The sequence below is a fragment of the Chiloscyllium punctatum genome, chromosome 15, assembly GCF_047496795.1.
Source record: "Chiloscyllium punctatum isolate Juve2018m chromosome 15, sChiPun1.3, whole genome shotgun sequence".
Lineage (NCBI taxonomy): Eukaryota > Metazoa > Chordata > Chondrichthyes > Orectolobiformes > Hemiscylliidae > Chiloscyllium > Chiloscyllium punctatum.
In genome coordinates this window covers 29,013,479-29,035,632 of record NC_092753.1, presented here as the reverse complement: position 1 = coordinate 29,035,632, position 22,154 = coordinate 29,013,479, and the positions used below count along the sequence as shown (strand labels likewise).

General features: G+C 41.5%; 1 protein-coding gene across 7 annotated transcripts in view; it reads left to right on the top strand.

The window, feature by feature from the left end:
• The window catches only part of glra2 (glycine receptor, alpha 2), a 196,422-nt gene that overhangs the window by 134,760 nt on the left and 39,508 nt on the right, over positions 1 to 22,154 (top strand). For all 7 annotated transcript variants that reach the window (XM_072584843.1, XM_072584841.1, XM_072584845.1 and 4 more), the window contains one exon: positions 17,149 to 17,298. In XM_072584843.1, the coding sequence (XP_072440944.1) occupies positions 17,149 to 17,298 (150 nt within the window). The remainder of the gene's footprint in view (positions 1 to 17,148; positions 17,299 to 22,154) is intronic.

Here is a 22,154-nt window from a genome sequence, read left to right as displayed (position 1 = left end):
GATGCAGCATTAACTCTGTTTCTCTCTCCACAGATGATGAGCTTCTCCAGCATTCTCTGAATTGTTCCCTTCAATGTTGAGAACCAAACCGAATATAGATGGTTGAGAAGCAGTGTTTCACTTTCAAGGCCTCATACAAGCCATTTGGTGTACGGACGCATTGCCCTCCTCATGTGGAAGTGACTGCCACACATGAACCATGGAGGTCTGTGCATTGGTAAGACAATTAGGGGACCATTGGATAGGTGAAAAAACAATATGAAAAGACATCCTACAGAACATCCATAAGGATTTGGTATCGCAATGTGCTTAGCAAGAACACAAAAGTGTGATAGCCAGACACTTTGAAAGACATAGAGGATTACATTTTGTCATGCCAAACGTGTGCCATACAGAGCCAATGATTTCATCGAGGTTTCAGGAAAAGCCAAGGGAAAGGCTAGTGATGGATTTGTTCAATTTTATGGGGAAGTTGTATTTGGCCTGGTCAGATATATTCAAGACGATTGAAGTGGCAGGACTCCACTAAACCACAAGAAGCTCAGTGATCAGAGCATCTTTGTAATATACAATTCCTTGGAATGAGCATCAGCCAATGGACCTCAATTTTGATGAATGAAGATTTCAGGAAGATAACTTTGGAGGCCGGTATCCACTGGATGACAAGTTCCCCATTCTATCCTGGAGAGTCAGAACAAGCAGTTAAGGCTGTTATGTCAGTATTCACATTGGAAAAAGACAACGTTTTCGAGGAGATGCAGGCAACTAGGCTAGAGAGGATTGAGATTCATAAGGAGGAGGTGTCAGCAATTCTGGAAAGTGTGAAAATAGGTAAGTCCCTTGGGCCAGTTGGGATTTATCCTAGGATTCTCTGGAAAGCTAGGGAGGAGATTGCAGAACCTTTGGCTATGATCTTTATGTCATAATGGTCTACAGGAATAGTGCCAGAAGACTGGAGGAAAATAAATGTTGTCCCCTTGTTCAAGAAGGGGAGTAGAGACAACCCTGGAACTTATAGACCTATGAGCCTTATTTCCATTGTGGATACAGTGTTAGAAAGGATTATAAGAGATAAAATTTATAATCATCTGGAAAGGAATAATTTGATTATTGATATTCAACACAGTTTTGTGAAGGGTAGGTTGTACCTCACAAACCTGATTGAGTTCTTTGAGAAGGTGACCAAACAGGTGGATGAGGGTAAAGTGGTTGATGTGGTGTTTCATCAGTAAGGTGTTTGATAAGGTTCATACAGTAGGCTATGCAGAAAATATGAAGGCATGGCATTGAGGGTGATTTAACGGTTTGGATCTGAAATTGGAAAGCTGAAAGAAAGCTGAAAGCTGGGACTTAGATATGATGCAGAGCTGGGCTGAGGAGTGGCAGATGGAGTTCAACCCTGCCAAGTGTGAGGTTGTCCATTTTGGAAGAACAAATATGAATGCGGAATACAGGGTTAATGGTAGGGTTCTTAGTCAGGTGGAGGAACAGAGGGATCTTGGGGTCTATGTACATAGATCTTTGAAGGTTGCCACTCAGGTGGATAGAGTTTGTAAGGAGGCCTATGGAGTATTATCGATCATTAGCAGAGGGATTGAATTCAAGAGTCGTGAAGTGATGTTGCAGCTATACAGGACTTTGGTTAGGCCACAGTTGGAGTACTGTGTGCAGTTCTGGTCGCCTCACTTTAGGAAAGATGTGGAAGCTTTGGAGAGGGTGCAGAGAAGATTTACCAGGATGTTGCCTGGAATGGAGAGTAGGTCGTACGAGGATAGGTTGAGAGTTCTCGGCCTTTTCTCGTTGGAACGGCGAAGGATGAGGAGTGACTTGATAGAGGTTTATAAGATGATCAGAGGAATAGTTAGAGTAGACAGTCAGAAACTTTTTCCCCGGGTACAACAGAGTGTTACAAGGGGACATAAATTTAAGGTGAAGGGTGGAAGGTATAGGGGAGATGTCAGTGGTGGGTTCTTTACCCAGAGAGTGGTGGGGGCATGGAATGCGCTGCCCGTGGGAGTGGTAGAGTCAGAATCATTGGCGACCTTTAAGTGGCATTTGGATAGGTACATGGATGGGTGCTTAATCTAGGTTAGAAGTTCGGCACAACATCGTGGGCCGAAGGGCCTGTTCTGTGCTGTATTGTTCTATGTTCTATGTTCTATGTTCTAAGACAGAGAGCGGTGGTTGATGGGAAATATTCATCCTGGAGTTCGCTTACTAATGGTGTACCACAAGGATCTATTTTGGGGCCACAGTTGTTTGTCATTTTTAGAAATGACCTGGATGAGGGCATAGAAGGATGGGTTAGTAAATGTATGGATGACACTAGGTTCAGTGGAGTTGTGGACAGTTCAGAAGTATGCTGCATGTTACAGATGGACATAAAGAAGCTGCAGAGCTGGGCTGAGAAATGGCAAATGGAGTTTAATGTGGAAAAGTGTGAAGTGATTCACTTTGGAAGGAGTAACAGGAATACAGAGTACTTGGCTAATGGTAAGATTCTTGGCAGTATGGATAAGCAGAGAGATCTCAATGTCCATGTACATAGATCCCTGAAAGTTCCCTTTCAGGTTGATAAGGTTGTTAAGAAGGCATACAGTGTGAAAGCTTTTATTGGTAGCTGGATTGAGTTTTGGAGACATGTTGCAGCTGTACAAAACTCTGGTGCAGCCTCGCTTGGAGTTTTGCGTACAATTCTGGTCTCCGCATTATAGTAAGAATGTGGAAGCATTGGAAAAGGTGCAAAGGAGATATGCCAGGATGTTGCCTGATATGGAGGGAAGGTCTTATGAGGAAAGGCTGAGGGCCTTCAGGCTGTTTTTGTTTGAGAGAAGTAGGTTAAGAGGTGACTTAATAGAGACATAAAAGATGATCAGAGGATTAGATAGGGTGGACAGTGAGAGTCTTTTTCCCTGGATGGTGATGGCTATCATGAGGAGATATAGCTTTAAATTGAGGGGTAATAGATATAGGACAAAGGTCGGAGGTAGTTTCTTTACTCAGAGAGTAGTAGGGGTATGGAACACACTGCCTGCAATAGTAGTAGGCTCACCAACTTTAAGTGCATTTAAATGGTTATTGGATAAACATATGGATGATAATGGAAGAGTGTAGGTTAGATAGGCTTCAGATTGGTTTCACAGGTCGGCGCAACATTGAGGGCTGAAAGGCTTGTACTGCGCTATGACGTTCTATGCTCTATGCTAACTGATGCATAAAAATCCAGACTGGGAATTAGCTCCACTCAGCTATAGAGCAACACTATTAAATAACTCACTGGGGGAATAGTTAAAGAGAAGGAAGTTAAAAAATTGATGGTCCAGTTTTACAACATAAGGAGGCCAAACTTTAAACCAAAGATTACCTCTCAAGATCACAATAGGAAAAGCAAAGAATAGAGAAAGCTACAGCACAAAGCAGCAGAGGCAGTACAACTCTAAACATGAGATGAAACATCTGTCAAACTTCCAGTCAAGGCAGGAAGTCTGATCAGAGATAGGAGGTCAAAAGTGATCATCATCAGAGACACAGATCAACTGAGCTGTTATGTTGTCAGAATGCCTGAAGGAATATTTAGGAAGAATGGGCAGGCATTGATCTTACTCAAGCCAAGAAGTGAGACCAAGTCTAATTATCCGGTGTTGTGGGAGAGCAGTACCCATTCTACAACAAGTCTTGTAATGTGGTAAAACATTTCTTGGCAAAATATGACACCATCACTCTATTTTTAAACTCAAGTGAAGCAGATCAGAATGGCCAGCCAGAGTTCCAGATGGTTTTGACTTGTGTGATTTAAAATTTGAGTGGCAAGGAAATGGTAATAATAGTGGTGACAGTCGTCAAAGTAATAATGATTGTTCAAAAGTTTGTATAATCATAACTGGAATAATGTAGATCAATTCAAGAGAACCCTGAAAGAGACGTGCCAAAACAAATTTACGTATGATGACGGAGCTGACCGCATGACTCTGACATTAGAGAGAAGACACCAGTTGAAAATGAGCATGGGAAAAGAGATGTCTAGAACTCTCCACTAGCGAAGGGTTTTCATGAATTGACTGCGTACAGATTTAAAAGGAGGAGTGTTAAAGCGATTAAGGTGTTGAAAGGCCTTGCTTCGTGATAGGGACTCTGGGAGAGTGTACATGCAGACACCCACAATCTGAGGTATTACAGACCACTATTCTCAATTTGTGGGTCACAGCATTTGCTGAAAACAGAAGAGGAACCATCGCTGATGTTCCCCATATGTCAGAGTTTCCCTACTGACTGGGGGTAAAGAACAGCTCAGTGGAGGTTGGGAGAGGTTCTCACTCTCTACACAGAATCCACTGTACTGTTGCAAAGATACTCAGAATGCAATATCCTTAATCTGCCACAACCAGTAACAATTCCATTATTTTTACTTTCGAAGGTATTTCTTAAAAAAATCAGCAAATAACAGCAGTTCAGACTTAACCTGGCTAAATTGGAGACACGTGGAGGCAGAAGTAATTTCAAAAAGATTGAAAATATTTGTTGAATAAGTTTATTGCATAGGTTTTGGAGATGTATTGAGTTATGAGGCTGCCAATGAGAGAACTTAAGCCTGATTGATTACCAAGTGAGTAAAACACTTAAGTTTCGATCACCTCATTCCAGTCTAGTGAAACCTGACTGATGAGATTATCAAAGAAAATGCTTTATGAGACATTCTGGGCACATTCTAATAGGTTGTTCAGGTCTGTGGAAGGTTACTAAGCAACAGATTCTGAACTCTCCAAACACTTTCATTTTGACATTCCTATCAATAATACAGCAATGCTGTGGATAACTTGGTTTCCTGACAGCAACTCTTTTGCCTTTTGAACCTCAAATCAGGTCAGATGATAAGATCAGAAAATCTCTGCAAACACCTTGTGCACATTTCAGAAACAGAGAAATGTTTATTCTGTTGCTATGATCAAGTTAAAGCCATTCGCCTTCCACTTCACAGGTCAGTTTTTGCTTGAGGATTAAAACTCTCTGAAGAGTCAAATGCAAAGCAATTTTTAATAATTTACAGCATTGGTGTCATATTCCTGGGCACAACCAGTTGGAGAACAAACACTGAAATGCCTTCAATCTGTCGACATTGTTACCAATAGCAACATATTTTCACTGGAGAAGTGGTGCAGTATGTGGAGTTTGAGCAAGATAATTTTCATGCAGAGGTCTACAGATCTGATATTTCATGAATACTCCAGGGAAGAGTTTGGAAAATTCATATTTTTGAACGCTGTCTTAATTTATAGCAATGTCAAATATCAAAAATGGAATTGAAACCTGTCTACTTTGATTGGTTCCTTTTTCATCTTCCACTAACCGTCCTGTAAAATCATCACACGCTTCTTGCAGTCATTTCAAAACACCGAGAAGCAATACAAAATGATAAGGGGTTTTTAGAAGTGCTTTAAGAAAAAAGCAGAAGCTGCTGTTAAGAGAACACCCTACATCTACAATAAATTAAAGTTTTTAGTTGGAGCAGGACAAATTGTAATCATATGAGACAAGAACTTTCAAAAATTGATTGGAGTAGACTTCATAGGTAAAAGGACATCTGAGAAGTGGGAGGCTTTCAAAAGTGTTATAATGGGAGTTCAGAGTCATTATGTTCCTGTTAGAGTGAAAGATAAGGCTTGTTGAATTAGAGAACAATGGATGAATAATGATATTGAGGTTCTGGTCAAGAATTGTGCATTAGATATAGACAACTGAGTTCAAATGAATCTCTTGAACAGTATAAAGAGTGCAGGGACATTCTTAAGAAGGAAGTCAGAAAGGCAAAGAGAGGATACATTCCAAGGTCTCGTTGTTCAGCAACACTCCCTAGGACCTTACCATTAAGTGTATAAGTCCTGCTAAGATTTGCTTTCCCAAAATGCAGCACCTCACATTTATCATTTAACTCCATCTGCCACTTCACAGCCCATTGGCCCATCTGGTCAAGATCCTGTTGTAATCTGAGGTAACCCCCTTCGCTGTCCACTACACCTCAAATTTTGGTGTCATCTGCAAACTTACTAACTGTACCTCTTATGCTCGCATCCAAATCATTTATGTAAATGACAAAAAGTAGAGGACCCAGCACCAATCCTTGTGGCACTTCACTGGTCACAGGCCTCTAGGGGAGTGCCACAAGGATTGGTGCTAGGTCCTCTACTTTTTATCATTTACATAAATGATTTGGATATGAGCATAAGAGGTACAGTTGGTAAGTTTGCAGATGACACCAAAATTGGAGGTGTAGTGGACAGCGAAGAGGGTTACTTCAGATTACAGCAGGATCTTGACCAGATGGGCCAATGGGCTTAGAAGTGGCAAATGAAGATTAATTGAGATAAATGTGAGGTGCTGCATTTTGGGAAAGCAAATCTTAGCAGGACTTATACACTTAATGGTAAAGTCCTAAGGAGGGTTGCTGAACAAAGGGACCTTGGAGTACAGGTTCATAGCTCCTTGAAAGTGGAGTCATAGGTAGATAGGATAGTGAAGAAGGTGTTTGGTATGCTTTTCTTTATTGGTCAGAGGATTGAATACAGGAGTGTACAGGACATTGGTTAAGCCACTGTTGAATATTGCGTGCAAATCTGGTCTCCTTCTTATCGGAAAGATGTTGTGAAACTTGAAAGAGTTCAGAAAAGATTTACAAGGATGTTGCCAGGGTTGGAGGATTTGAGCTATAGGAAGAGGCTGAACAGACTGGAGCTGTTTTCTCTGGAACGTCAGAGGCTGAGGGGTGACCTTATAGAGTTTCACAAAATTATGAGGGGCATGGATAGGGTAAATAGGCAAAGTCTTTTCCATGGCATCAGGGGGTCCAAAACTTGAGGGCATAGGTTTAGGGTGAGAGGGGAAAGATATAAAAGAGACCTAAGGGGCACCTTTTTCACACAGAGGGTGGTACGTGTATGGAATGAGCTGCCAGAGGAAGTGGTGGAGGCTGGTACAATTGCAACATTTAAAAGGCATTTGGATGGGTATATGAATAGGAAGGGTTTGGAAGGATATGGACCGGGTGCTGGCAGGTGGGACTAGATTGGGTTGGGATATCTGGTCGGCATGGACGGGTTGGACCGAAGGGTTTGTTTCCATGCTGTACATCTCTATGACTCTATATGAGATAATCTTGGGGAATAAGGTTAAGAATAATCCAAAGAGATAGTAAACATACATTAAGAGCAAGGCAGGAACTAGAGAGAGAGTAGGGCCCCATACAGATTAAAGAGGTTGTCTCTGTGTTGAAACTCAGGAGATGGGAGAGACATTAAATGTATATTTTGCATCAAATTTTACTGGTGAGAAAGAATTGGAGGTTAGAGAGATCAGGGAAATAAACACTAATGTTTTGAAAACAGTTCACGTTTCAGAAGAGGTTTTAGAGAATATTAAAGTGGTTAAATCTCCAGGACCTGATCGAATGTATCCCAGGATGTTAAGGGAAGTTAGGGAGGAAATTGCCGGGCCTCTTTCAGAAATATTTATATCATCTATGACTACAGGTGAGATGCTAGATGACTGGAGAGCGACTCACGTTATTCCTTTGTTTAAGTTGGGATGTAAGGAAAAGCCTGGGAACTATAGACCTGTGAGTTGGACTTCAGTGGCGAGTAAGTTATTGGAAGTGATTCTGAAAGATAGGATGTATATGCATTTGGAGAGGCAAGGAATGATTAGGGACAGTCAGCATGGTTTTGTACAAGGGAAATCATGTCTCACAAACTTGATTGGGTTTTTTGCAGAAGTAACCCAAAAGATTGATGATGACAGTGCAGTAGGCATTGTTCACATGGCCTTTAGTAAAGCCTTTGACAAGGTTCAGCATGGTAGACTAATGAATAAAGTTAGATCACATTGGGATTCAGGGTCAGCTTGCTAATTGGATACAAAATTGGCTTAACAGCAGGATACAGAGAGTGATGGTGGAGGGTCGTTTTTCGAACTGGAGGCCGGTCACCAGTGGTGTTCATATGAATGATGTAAATATAGAAGGCATGGTTAATAAGTTTGCAGATGACACCAAGATTGGTGGGATTGTGAACAGTGTACAAGATTATCTGAGATTACAAAGATATATTGGTCACTTGGATCAATGGTCTGAAGAGTGGCAGATGGAGTTTAATTTGGATAAATGCAAGGTTCTGCATTTTAGTAAAACAAACAAGGGCAGGACTTAATCTTACAAAAGTAGGGTCTCTGGTAGCATTGTAGAGCAGAGAGACCGAGGGGATCTGGTACATAATTCCTTGATGTTTGCATCACATATAGACAGGGTGGTTAAGAAGTTATTTGGCATACTTGCCTCCATTGCTCAGATCTTTGAGTATAGGAGTTGGACATTATGTTGAGTGTATGCCAGATTTTGGTCAGGTCTGTTCTGGAGTATTGTGTACACTTCTAGCTGCCCTGTTATAGGAAAGATATTATTTAGCTGGAGAAGGTTCAGAAGAGATTTATCAGGATCTTGCCAGGACTGGAAGGTTTGAGTCATAAGGAGAGGCTGGATCAGCTGTGAGTTTGTTTCTGCTGGAGCATTGCAGTTTAAGGGGTGACCTTATAGACGTTTATAAAATCAGAGGGGTATAGGTAAGGTGGGCGGCAGGTGTCTTTTCCCTGCGATGGGAGATTTCAAGACCTGATGGCATATTTTTAAGGTGAGAGGAGAAAGGTTTTAAAAAGACATGGGGGCAATTTTTTTTCCACAGAGAGAGGTGCAGGTGTGGAATGAACTTCCAGAGGAAGTGGTGGATGTGGGTACAGTTACAATGTTTATAAGACACTTGGATAAGTACATGAATAAGAAATGTTTTGGGGAATATAGGCCAAGCAGGTGGGACTAGTTTAGTTTAGGATTATGGTCGGCATGGACTGGTTGGACCGAAGGGTATGTTTCTGTGCCGTATGACACTTATGACTGTATAAATTGGACACAGTCTGTACACTGTTTAGAAGTTCAGGAATCCCTGGCCACAGCCATCTGATGGCTGCAAATATGAGACAGTTGTAACCAGATTTAAAAACCAGGCAAGAATACAGATTTTTTAAGGGCACATGCATAGAACCCCAACAGTATGGAAACAGGTCATTTGGCCTAACAAATCCATGCTGACCCTCCAAAGAGTAACCCACCCAGACCCATTCTCCTGACTAATGCACCTACCCACACATCCCTGAACAGTATGGGCAATTTAGCATGGCCAATTCACCTAAACTGCATACCTTTGGACTGTGGGTGGTAACCCACACAGGCATAAGGAGAATGTGCAAACTCCATACAGACAGCCACCCAAGCCTGGAATCAAACCTGGGTCCCTGGCACTGTGACACAGCATAGCGAGCTACTGTGCCACCCTTCATGCTCATCAAAGTGAAGAATGTCAGGATTGGAAGTGAAGTGGTTTTTCAGTTTAATGACTAATTAAGCATACCTAATTCACAGTAAAGCTCCGCTACGTTCTCATAGCATAATGTCTCAGTACAATGAGAGAACGATCCCCTACAATAGTCTGAGATCATCTTATTTCATACAATTTGAAATGTGATTAATGCTGGTCTGGAGCTGAAGGATGTTATAAGTTTATAAACAAACTAAAGAACTGTAGAACTGGCTCAAATGTAGAAGACAGAGGGTGATGGTGGAGGGTTGTTTCTCAGACTGGAGGCCTGTGACCAGTGGAGTGCCACAAGGACTTGTGCTGGGTCCATTGCTTTTTGTCATTTATATAAATGATTTGGATGTGAGCGTAAGAGGTATAGTTAGTAAGTTTGCAGATGACACCAAAATTGGAGGTGTAGTGGACAGCGAAGAGGGTTACCTCAGATTACAACAGGATATTGACCAGATGGGCCAAGAAGTGGCTGAGAAGTGGCAGATGGAGTTTAATTCAGAGTTTAAATGTGAAATGCTGCATTTTGGGAAAGCAAATCTTAGCAGGACTTATACACTTAATGGTAAGGTCCTAGGGAGTGTTGCTGAACAAAGGGACCTTGGAGTGCAGGTTCATAGCTCCTTGAAAGTGGAGTCGCAGGTAGACAGGATAGTGAAGAAGGCGTTTGGTATGCTTTCCTTTATTGGTCAGAGTATTGAGTACAGAGGTTGGGAGGTCATGTTGCGGCTGTACAGGACATTGGTTAGGCCACTGTTGGAATATTGTGTGCAATTCTGGTCTCCTTCCTATCGGAAAGATGTTGTGAAACTTGAAAGAGTTCAGAAAAGATTTACAAGGATGTTGCCAGGGTTGGAGGATTTGAGCTATAGGGAGAGGTTGAACAGACTGGGGCTGTTTACCCTGCAGCGTCGGAGGTTGAGGGGTGATCTTATAGAGGTTTACAAAATTATGAGGGGCATGGATAAGGTAAATAGGCAACATCTGGGGTGGGGGAGTCCAGAACTAGAGGGCATAGGTTTAGGGTGAGAGGGGAAAGATATAAAAAAGACCTGAGGGGCACCTTTTTCACACAGAGTATGGAATGAGCTGCCAGAGGATGTGGTGGAGGCTGGTACAATTGCAACATTTAAGAGGCATTTGGAGGGGTATATGAATAGGAAGGGTTTGGAGGGATATGGGCCGTGTGCTGGCAGGTGGGTCTAGATTGGGTTGGGATATCTGGTCTGCATGGACGGGTTGGACCGAAGGGTCTGTTTCCATGCTGTACATCTTTATGACTCTATGACTCTAATTCAGAATCAAAAACAGAAATTGCTGGAAAAGCTTAGCAGGTCTGGCAGCATCTGTGGAGAGAGAAAGCAAAGTTAACATTTTACATCTTAAGAACATTGCTACGTATATGAACTTCCCTTGTCAGTGTTTTGGTTATATTTAAACAGAGTTCCAAAAACTGGATGGAAGGCAGTGTATTTCCTCACTGCTGTTTCCATACAAGTTTGGATTTGAATTTTGATTTTAGAGCTGTGAAATAATTGACTGAACACTCTGATATATTTGTACTGCTGAATCTTCCCTGCAGTTTTTCATTAAAACACTTCAAAAGAATTATTACAGAGAAGATTGCAGCAGATTTCCAGTCCCCCAACGATCTTGGGTTATTGAAAATTTCATAATGTGTTACTTTAAATTATAGAATTATTGAACATAATCAAGCTATTTGAGGAGATAGGCAATTAAAATGAAGGAACCATCATATTTTTCATTACTTCAAATGAATTCAGAAGATACATTTGCTCTGAGCATTTTCATGTTCACTCTCAATTTAATGAAAAAAAAGTAGTTGTATTAAATATAACATAAAGCATCTTTTTTATATTGTATAGAAGACTATGGTGGACCGAAGATGATTAGAACGCTACTCACTAGCTGAGATGATAGGTGGAATTTTATTGTTTTGAGACAGTGAGAAGGAGGGTATAATGGGTGGGTTTTCCCACTGGGATTTTTTTTTTGCAGCTTTTTACAGACTCTTGTGTAGGTAAAGCACCAAGTTTTAATGGCAGGATCATATGAACTTATGATCATTTGGGCTTTGATTCTGGACTCCATGTTTAAAAGGCCCCAAGAGAGAACTTCACTCTAACCCAGGAGCATCAGTCAACCTCTGCTCAGTAATCTCACCAACCCTTGAAGTGTCAGACAGCAGGTAAAAACTGGTACCATGCTTCAGCAGTGTCTCACTGAAAGTTCTCCTGAAAGCTACCCAAGAAAGAAGCAATGTTTGTTTCCCTGTGGATGGCCACAAGAGACCATCCTGATTGTCGAAGACACCCAGGACAGAGGTGGCTGTGCAGGTCAATCCCATGGCTAGCTCAAGAAGCTGGATCTAGTGCTACAAGAGGATGATTGGTCTACTGCCCTCTGCCAGGACATGTGTCACTGTCTGTTCGAGTATTCATTCATCACTGGGAGTTAGAATCATAGAATCCCTACAGTGTGGAAACAGGTTATTCAGTCCAACAAGTCCACCCTCTGAAGAGTAACGCACCAGGCCCATTCCCCTACCCTATTATTCTACATTTCCCCTGACTAATGCAGCTAACCTACAAATCCCTGAACATTATCGGCAATTTAGCATGGCCAATTCACCTAACCTGCACATCTTTAGATGGCTTGTAAGATTGGATAAACAACAAACTTGCACGCAGGAGATTGCTTACTCAACATCTCCATCAGTTGTTTCATATCCATTCAATACCTGTTACTTAATTACAGCAAGCAATGTAGAAGTACCGGCACCCCCAAGGTGGTACTACTTGTTCACATCTACCAGTGTTAACACTTGACACAAACAAAATTCAGCAGCTCATATACACAATCAGCTCACTGAGCTTCCCTCACAACTAGGAGAGCATACACATCTGAGACCTTTTCACCAGGTATGAAACAAGGTATATAGACACATCACTTTGTTTGTGATATATGTTGCTTGGTTTGTGAACATTTGCTTCCTGTTTTTTGGCTAAAGAAGATTGCATCTGTGGATGCCATTCCAGCAGATTGGGGTAATAATGAGATCCGTGACATGCTGGTGAATGCAATCAGATTTATGGCCACGAAGCTCAAGAAAGCCAACCTACCTGAAAGGTTCTGACAGCTTGATAGCAAATCTTCATTCCTGGGCTACACAGTGGTTAGCACTGCTGTCAAACAGCACCTAGGTACCAGGTTCAATTCCACCCTCGGGCAGTTGTCTGCATGGAGTTTATACATTCTCAATGTGTCTGCATTGGTTTCCTCCAGTTTCTTCCCACAGTCCAAAGATGTGCAAGTGAGGTGGATTGGCCTTGCTAAATTGCCTATAATCTCCAGGGATGTGAAGGCTAGGTGGATTAGCCAAGTGAGATGCAGGGTTACAGGGATTAGGTCGGGGTATGAGTCTGGGTGGGATGCTCTTCGAAAGGTTGGTGTGGACTCAATAAGCTGAATGGCCTACTTTCACCCTGTACAGATTCTATGTAATTGTCATGTGTTTCCTCCTATATAAGTAAGTAACCATGCCAAACAGACATAGAAAATTCTGCCCGATGGGGCTGTTTTATAAACAGTGGAAGCGACTCAATGATGATGTTTCATGAGGCAGAAAGAAATGTAGCGTAACATGAGCCTGACACAGGATGGTGCAAGGCCACGAGCCATCTCTGTCGAATTGAGCATTAATATGAAAGTTTAAATTACTTTATTCCTTTTCAGTATTATTTCTTGCAGTAATAATGTAATGTTGCCATAGTTCCAAAAAACCACAGTGCTACTGTCTCATTAAAGAGAGACAACTAGTGGTGGTTTAATCTGAGGGTCACCATACCTCAGGCAAGGGGAGAGGTAGTACTTCAAATGGTGTGGAATTGAACCTATGTTGTAGGTATTGCTCTAGATCACAAACCAGCCTTCCAGCTAACTGAGCTACCCTTATGATGTGCTATCCCCCACATCATTCCAGTTGGGGATATTTGAGGAACCTCATCCTCCACTGAATTGTTTAATTGTCCACCACCATTCCCAACTGGATGTGGTGGGACTGCAGTGCTTAGATCTGATCCATTGGGTTTTATAATCACTTATCTTTTCTATCATCTGCTGATTGCACTGTTTTCACATGCAAGAAGTCTACTTTGATAGCTTTATCAGATTGACACTCATTTTTAGGTATGCCTGGTGCTTATCCTGGCATGCCTTCCTGCTCTCTCCATTGAACTAGGGTTGATCCCCTGGCTTCATGGTAATGGTGGAGTGTGGAATATGACAGGATGTGAGTTTGCAGGTTGTGTTGGATACGATCCTACAGCTGCTGGCCCATAGCACCTGATGGATGCCCAGTCCTGCATTGCTGATGGTGGTAAATGTTACCACATGTAGATCAGATGAGGTAAGCACAGCAGTTTCTTTCCCTAAAGGTATTGGTGAAGCCAGATGGGTTTTTGTGGCAGTTATTTAACGGTGATCATTACACTTTTAATTCCTGATTTTTGTTGAATTCAAAGTTCATCTGCAGTCCTAGGATTTAAACCCAGGTCCCTGCAACCTTTCCTGTACCTCTGGATTACTAGTTTAACAACAATACCAGTAGGCCATCACCATCTCATCAATGAGGTTGCATGTGTGAGGGAGTGTCAGCCATATTGGCTCTGTGCCGTGAGCAGTGTGGCTTTGTGGCTGCCATGCCATTATGCTGCCTGTAAGGTCAGTGCCGATTGCCAATACTTACCTTGGTACACCGTGGCCTTTTAATTATGGCATGAGCGCCACAGACACTAGTTTTTTGGCTGGTGTCAGTGAGTGATAATCTGTTCCTGAAACAGCATGTGATAAGATAGGACTAGAATTAGACAAGATGGAGGCAATGGGGCAAGCCTGGTAGTGAGTGAGGTGAATTTGGTACGATACTATGACAGACGTCACTAGGTCTCATGGCAACTGATTCTTAATCAAGAAAAAAATGTAAAATTGAGGCCTGTTTTAAAGTCAAGCTGATTTTATATGACGTGGATTGCACTATACCACTGTCCAATTGGTAAATATAAAACCTATCCTTACCTTGGAGCTATAGGGGCAAGTTCTGTATTTGATCTACTCTGTTCATTGTAAAGCTGGTTTGAAATATTTAGGCTTTTACCCCTGATTATGTCCTCAGGATTTGAGCATAAGAATCAAGGCTGACAATCCAATGCAATACTGGGGGAGGGCTTTGTTGTCTGAGGTGCTATCTTTTGGTTCAACTGGGGTCTTTCTGCCCTTTCAGTGGATGTAGGCAATCCAATGGTGATATCTGAATAAAGCTCAGGAGTCTTATCACTTATGTCCTGGCCAATGTCTATCCCTCAAACATAAGAAAATGGATGATCGGTTCGTTAACAAATTTCTATTTATGGGATCTTGCTGTGTCCAAGTTGGCTGTTACAACAATGGTTACACTTTAAAAGTATTTCATCGGCTGCAAAGTGCTTTAGGACATTCCATGATGGATGCTGAATAACTGTAAATCTTTCTGAAGGGATCAACTTTTAAGATTTACATCCATCTCTACAATCTCCTTATTTTCTCCCTCTGCTCCCTGTGCCAGGTTTGCCACCACAGCTCATTTTGTTGACTCAAATGCAGATGCTTCCGGATGTTTCAATCTTTCTTAGAACACAACTCACATAATACAGGCACATTTCACCAGCGTTGGTCAATCTTCCCTCAAACCATTTCAATGTCTATGTTTCTTCCTGCATCGTTTTCACTTTACACCAACATTGTGAGATTCTATAAAATCTGAGGATTGATAGTTTAATTGGCTGTCTTTTTATTAAGCAATTTGGACTGGCAAATTTTAACAATTTCCTGACCCCAATCTGATCTGAATGCCAGGCCAAATCTCTCTGGATTATACTGAGCACACTGAATGTAGTTTGAAAGGCTTCTCTTTGGAATTCCATTTTGAAGTTAATGCATCTGTACAGTGCAATATCATTGCACTGGAGACTATTTGTCCTCTTTAGTGTGTTACATAAATTCAAGCTGTCGTTATTTCTGACTTACAATGTGCTTGAGGAAAAGTGATTCCACTATTGTCTATTGATTAAAGAAAATAGAAATTACGAAAACTTGTGTTTCTGTGGATGATAATGAATAACATTCACTCAAACATAATACATACTGCAATGAATCGCAGATGTTGCCCACAGATGAAGTTGTGTGATCCAATATATAATCCAAAATATATGTTAACTCGCATGTTTATTCATCATCTGCTGGATTCTATTTCCTGAAAAGCTAACTGCAAAAGCGACAACTAGCTTGTGTTTCCTAGCAAGATTCAGATTAATTATACACCATAAAACAATCTAGTAAAAAAAAGAGGACCTGAGCATTATTGACACTGCTGAATGTTTAAAATTCAGCAGAAAAAAAATTGTAATTATTAAATTGGAAGTGTTGAAGAAATGTTCTGGCATGGTTTTACATTTAATGCGGAATTACGAATACCCGGAGTGGATATCATAGGGGATTCCATAATTCAGCATTGCCTGCAGGGATCTGTGTGTGCTGGGATGACCAGATCACAGAATGACCCCTTTTGGAAATTCAACCATTTGAGCCATGAGCATCTGGTTTTCTGACCGTGGTCAAAAGTTTTAATATTTGGAATGATCAAGGCTATTAACAAACTGATTGAAGACTCTGACTTGACAGACTTGTTATCTAAATTCAACATTGTCGTATGCACTTTATGGGTGTACAATGGTCACAACACTAACAACTTGCAATGGAAATGCCTAATTATGACTTGGACATGTGCTCAGGGCTTTTATTTAGTGAAACAAGGCTCTTTTATTTATTTCTGGGCTTGTTTACAAAACTATTGTAAAGTAGTAAATGTGCCACCTTTTCAGACTCTCTCCGGTTGCTTCACCAGCAACCCTTGAAGAAATCTCCAGGGATATGAAAGAAAACTGCAGACATGTCTTTTCTAATTGCCTCAAACTGGAAAAAGGAGGATGAGAGAAGCCCAACATTAGTATTGTATCCATTGCAGATTTATGCTTACCTGTCTGCTGATTAAGTTGTATTGTCAATCCACTGACCCCACCTCAGAATTGCATCAGGGAATGGTTGGGTGCCCAACTTACCCTACTATTATGATCATGAAGTCCAAGGGCAAATTTAGGATGGCACACAGAACTTTCCATTCTCATACTCCTCAGCTGCACACTACAGGATCGCAGATGGTTTTGGGTGAAAATAAATTTAAGTCCTGTCTTTCCTTGACATTATCAGACTTGCCTATGCTCAGAGTCACAAAGTGTGATGCTGGAAAAGCACAGCGGGTCAGGCAGCATCCGAGGAACGGGGGGTGGGGGGAGGGGGGGTGGTCGATGTTTCCAGCACAACAGGGTTCACATCTTGGACACACACCTTTCTCAGAGTACTGACAATGAATGATTCCATGTGAGGTCTAAGTCACACATAGAGAAAAATGTGAAATAAAGAATATTTAATAACATCAATTGATGGTTGCTCTTTGCGTTTGATTTCAAAGAGCTTAAGAAATAGTTTCATTTGTTCCCAGTATTCCTTTCCAAGTGGGCAGAGTGATAGTATAATCTAAAACTGGAATGGTAGGATTGATCTGCAAGAAGATTTGTCAGTTTCATTGCGAACATTATCTCTTCCTAAAGCTTTTTATTGTTTTATCTAGGTTTCATATGTCAAGGCTATCGATATTTGGATGGCAGTTTGTCTTCTCTTTGTCTTTTCCGCCCTGCTGGAATATGCTGCCGTAAATTTTGTGTCACGTCAGCACAAAGAATTTTTGCGTCTGAGAAGAAGACAAAGAAGACAAAATAAGGTAAACAAGGAGCCTTGTAAAATGGACAATACCTTCCCTCAGCATTTCACCTTCAAACTAAATTTATCATAGCTAGATCGCAGTTTACATTATCTTCGTCTGTGTTATCACCAGTCTCTGCTTTTCAGATATAGGTAATTCATTGTCATGATGCATTTTAGAGCATTTTTGAGAGATATGGATAAGATGCTAAAGTGCAACTTTGATGATTTAGCATTCTGGTGTGTGGAAGTCGACAATAGATTGTGAATAAAACCTGCTGGCCTCAATACTGGAATTCCTGCACAATGATCTCTGTATGAAGTTTTGTGTTGAAAGCACTAAAGTAGGGTTAAAAATTCCTCATAATTAAGTGCAAGGGCACAATATTTAGTTTTGTAATACTCTTCCTTTGGCTGTTAGCATGATCTCAGAGGTCAAATATAGGCCCTGCAGCATGCACATTGTTTCAACGGATGTTATTCTAGATGCCATTTTATTTTATTCATTCACAGGATGTGGGAATCACTGACTAGGCCAACATTGATTGCCTATCACTATTTGCCCAGAGGGCAGTTGAGAGTCAACCATATTGTTGCAGGTTTGGAGTCACATGTAAGCCATGAAATAACTCCACAGAGGGTGGTATCCCATCACCAAGTCATCCATAATTTACAAATGGAGAGTCCTTGACACTGATCCAGCTCCGTCAGAGCCAGCTCTCAGGGGGAACAGGATGTCTGACCCTTCTGCTTTTAAAGTGTCAGCCAGGGCATTCTGATTGGACCAGATTAACAGCCCCAGTCAGGGAACTCATATTCTATGATGTCTATCTAGCTTACCTTGTTATAATCACTACAGGCCAGACTAGGCAAGGGTGATAGATTTCCTTCCCTGAAAGACATTGATAAACCAGATGGTTTTTTTTTTACAATTTACAATAGTTTCATAGTTATCAGAAGATTCTTATTTCTAGACTTTTTTTTTGTTGAATTCAAATTCCCCCATCTGCCTTGGCGGGATACAAACTCAGGTCCCCAGAACATTAGCTGAGTTTCTGGATTAATAATCTAACAAGAATACAACTAGGCCATTGTCTCCCCATTCTTTACATGGGTATTCTGCTAGAAAATAAATCCAAAAAATTTTGTATTGATCGGGGTTCCAGCACGTGATTGAATAGCACATGCCACAATTATGCAAGTTATGCATATTGTGATGTTAATCACTATGTAACATCGACTTGAAACCCACATTGCAATTTTGGAGCCCAATATTCTAAGTAAGAGGCAAAGTGTGGTGCTAGAAAAGTACAGCCGGTCAGGCAGTATCCAAGGGGCAGGAGAACCGATATGTTGGGCACAAGCCCTTCATCAGGAAAATTCTAAGTAATTCCGTCTCTTAATTGAACACCATAGATCAATGCATTCAGCAACAAGGAAACCCACCAGACCTTTTTAAAGGGATCAAGAGCTACTTTCAAGTTCATTGTTGATTCATTCCTGCTGGCTTTTGTTACAATTGTACAAGTATTTGTACTTTCTGGGAAACTGCGTGGTAAATGAAGAAGGAATTGCTCCTGAGTTTATGCTTCTACACTAACTAGTTACTCCCAGAAATGGGTGCAACATTAAATAATCCCCTTATGAGGATAGTGAGACTCAGGCCATAAGCTGTGACCATGTGAACAGGCCAAACTGTTGGAAGAAGGGGAAGGGGGCTCTCAGTAGGAAGCCATATTTGCCCCAATCTCTCTGCCATTGTCGATGACTGTGCATTAATATCTCAGATATTTATTTTCCGAAATCAATGTCAGAATTATGCCTTTTAATTGCTCCTCATTTTCCTCCTCTCACTTCTCAGGATTAGTTTCCTTTTGCCAATGTTCAACCAGCCTGTCTGCCTCCCCATGAAATTGGTACGTGACCACTGTGAGGAGGGTAGTAAACCATCTTTGCTTGTTTGTTGAGAAGACCATCCTACAACTCAGATTATTAGGCAGTGAATGGCTTGACAATATATTTTTATCATTCATCTTCCAAATATGATCCCTGTTGATGATGGATATCCCATAACCAGATGGATAGCACTGAGGTGTAACTTGACAAAGGGGGTCTTTTTCAGGTTGGTGACCTATGACCAATAGGGCTCCACAGTGATCAGTGTTGGGACCACAATGGTTTTCAATATATATTAATGACTCAATTAAAGGAAGCAGACATGCTGCAACCAACACAAAAATAGATGGAGAGGCAGGTTGTGAGAGGATACAATTTACAAAGATATACTGATGGCCAAAAAGATAGCAAGTGGGAAAATTTGGAAGGCAGAACAAAAGAACAGCATATTATTTAAATGGAGAAAAGCTGCAACATGGAATGAGCTGCCAGAGGAAATGGTGGAGGCTGGTACAATTGCAACATTTAAAAGGCATTTGGATGGGTATATGAATAGGAAGAGTTTGGTGGGATGTGTGCCGGGTGCTGGCAGGTGGGACTAGATTGGGTTGGGATATCTGGTCGGCATGGACAGATTGGACCGAAGGGTCTGTTTCCATGCTGTACATCTCTATGACTCTATGACTTGGGAGGGCGGTGGGGGGGGGGGGGCGGAGTGGATGGTACCTGTACACAAAACAGAGATAGTTAGCACACAGATGCAGCAGCAGGTAATCATGAAGTTTAATTGAAGGAGGTTGGAGTACAAGGGTAGGGAAGTCATACTGCAACTATACAAAATGCTGTTGAGACCACAACTGAGAGTGTTACGAGCAGTTTTTATTCCCTTATTTAAGGAAAAATGTTGCTTCATTGGAGGCAGTTCCGAGAAGGTTCACTAGGATGATCTCTGGAATGGAAGGCTTGCCTTATGAGCAAAGACGAAATAGATTGGGACTCTCTCACTGGAGTTTACAAAAATGAGAGGTGATCTCATTGAATCATGTAGGATCCTTAAGGAGCAAGGTTTGTGAAGGTTTGTAGCTCAGGTTGAGGTTTAGGGTGTAGGTTTGCTCACTGAGCTGTAGGTTTGATATCCAGACGTTTCATTACCTGGCTAGGTAACATCATCAGTGGCGACCTCCAAGTGAAGCGAAGCTGTTGTCTCCTGCTTTCTATTTATATCTATTTATATAAATAGAAAGCAGGAGACAACAGCTTCACTTCACTTGGAGGTCGCCACTGATGATGTTACCTAGCCAGGTAATGAAACGTCTGGATATCAAACCTACAGCTCAGCAAGCAAATCTACACCCTAATCCTTAAGGAACTTGACAGTGTAAATACTGAGAAAATGCTTCCCCTCATGGAAGAGTCTAGAAATGAAAAGTACAGTGTCAGAATAATGAGGCACCAATTTAACACTGAGATGAGGAGGAATTTCTTCTCTCAGGTGAGTCTTTGCAAGTGCCTGCCACAGAGAGCTGTAGGGGCAGAGCCCTTGTGTATTTTTAAGGCTGAAATAGATTGATCAGAGTTGTGGGTGTGGTGCTGGAAAAGCACAGCAGGTCAAGCAGCATCCAAGGAACAGGAGAATTGACATTTCGGGCATAAGCACTTCATCAGGAATGAATGATTCATTCATTCATTCCCGATGAAGGGCTTATGCCTGAAACATCGATTCTCTTACTTCTCTTACTTAGAGTCACGAGTGTGGTGCTGGAAAAGCACAGCAGGTCAGGGAGCACCCAAGAAGTAAGAGAATCGATGTTTTGGGCATAAGCCCTTCATCAGGAATGAATGAATGAATCATTCATTCCTGATGAAGGGCTTATGCCCGAAATGTCAATTCTCCTGTTCCTCGGATGCTGCCTGACCTGCTGTGCTTTTCCAGCACCACATCTGCGACTCTAATCTCCAGCATATGCACGCCTCACTTTCTCCCTGAAATAGATAGATACTTGATTAGTAGGGAAATCAATGATCACGAGAAACAGGAAGAAAAGTGAACGTGAGGAATGTTGGATCAACCACGATTCAATTGAGTGGCAAAGCAGACTCGAGATGTCAAACAGCCTACTTCTGTTCCTATTTCGTATGGTCTTATTCTTTGTAGTCTTATTGTCTTGGTTAATAGTCCTACACAACTGGATGGGTGATCTAACAGACTCGGCAAGATTTGGTGATCTGGGTAATGTGGTGAGAATGCCACAAAATGTTACTATGTTGCAGGTCAGAGCTGCACCTGGATATGGAATTTTGATCACCATTAGACATTATATTTGAAAGGCAGGTGAGAATGATTTTTGCCAAGACATTTGCAGGACACACTTCCCAACAAAGGGAAGAAGATTGTGCATACATGAGCAGAACCACCATAACAAGGTAGACATCATCACATGGAGAAAGTCCCTTATGGCACACATAGCCCTAAAAGCTCTGCCTGTTTACAGTTCCCATCGTCAGAAATGGTTTCCGCAGGGGCACCAAACAGACTGAACATGGTACTCAGTGTGTCTGCCACAGGCTTACTTGAAGTATTCTTTGCAGGTATGACAGTTGGAAAATTGGAGCATCATAGGTGATAAAGTCATCTCCATTGATAGTATCAGATCAATAGCAATTATGGATGAAGGAACCAAGAATCTTATGCAGGTGTAAAGGTTGTTGACATTGAGTAATAAATCTGATATGCCTACACCTGAATTGATGTCTTGATGTCAACATTAATGTCTGACCAATAGATCTTATCATGTGCTAGTCATCTCATCTACTCTACACCCATATGTTCTCAATGCATTTGCAATAATATGGCTTGGTGGAGAGCTTTAGTCACTACAGGACTTAGAGTTATATTAAGGCCTTGGGTAGTGTTATCGAACAGAGAGATCGAGGGGTTCAGTTAAATTGAAAGTTGTGTCACTGGTACACAGGGTGGTT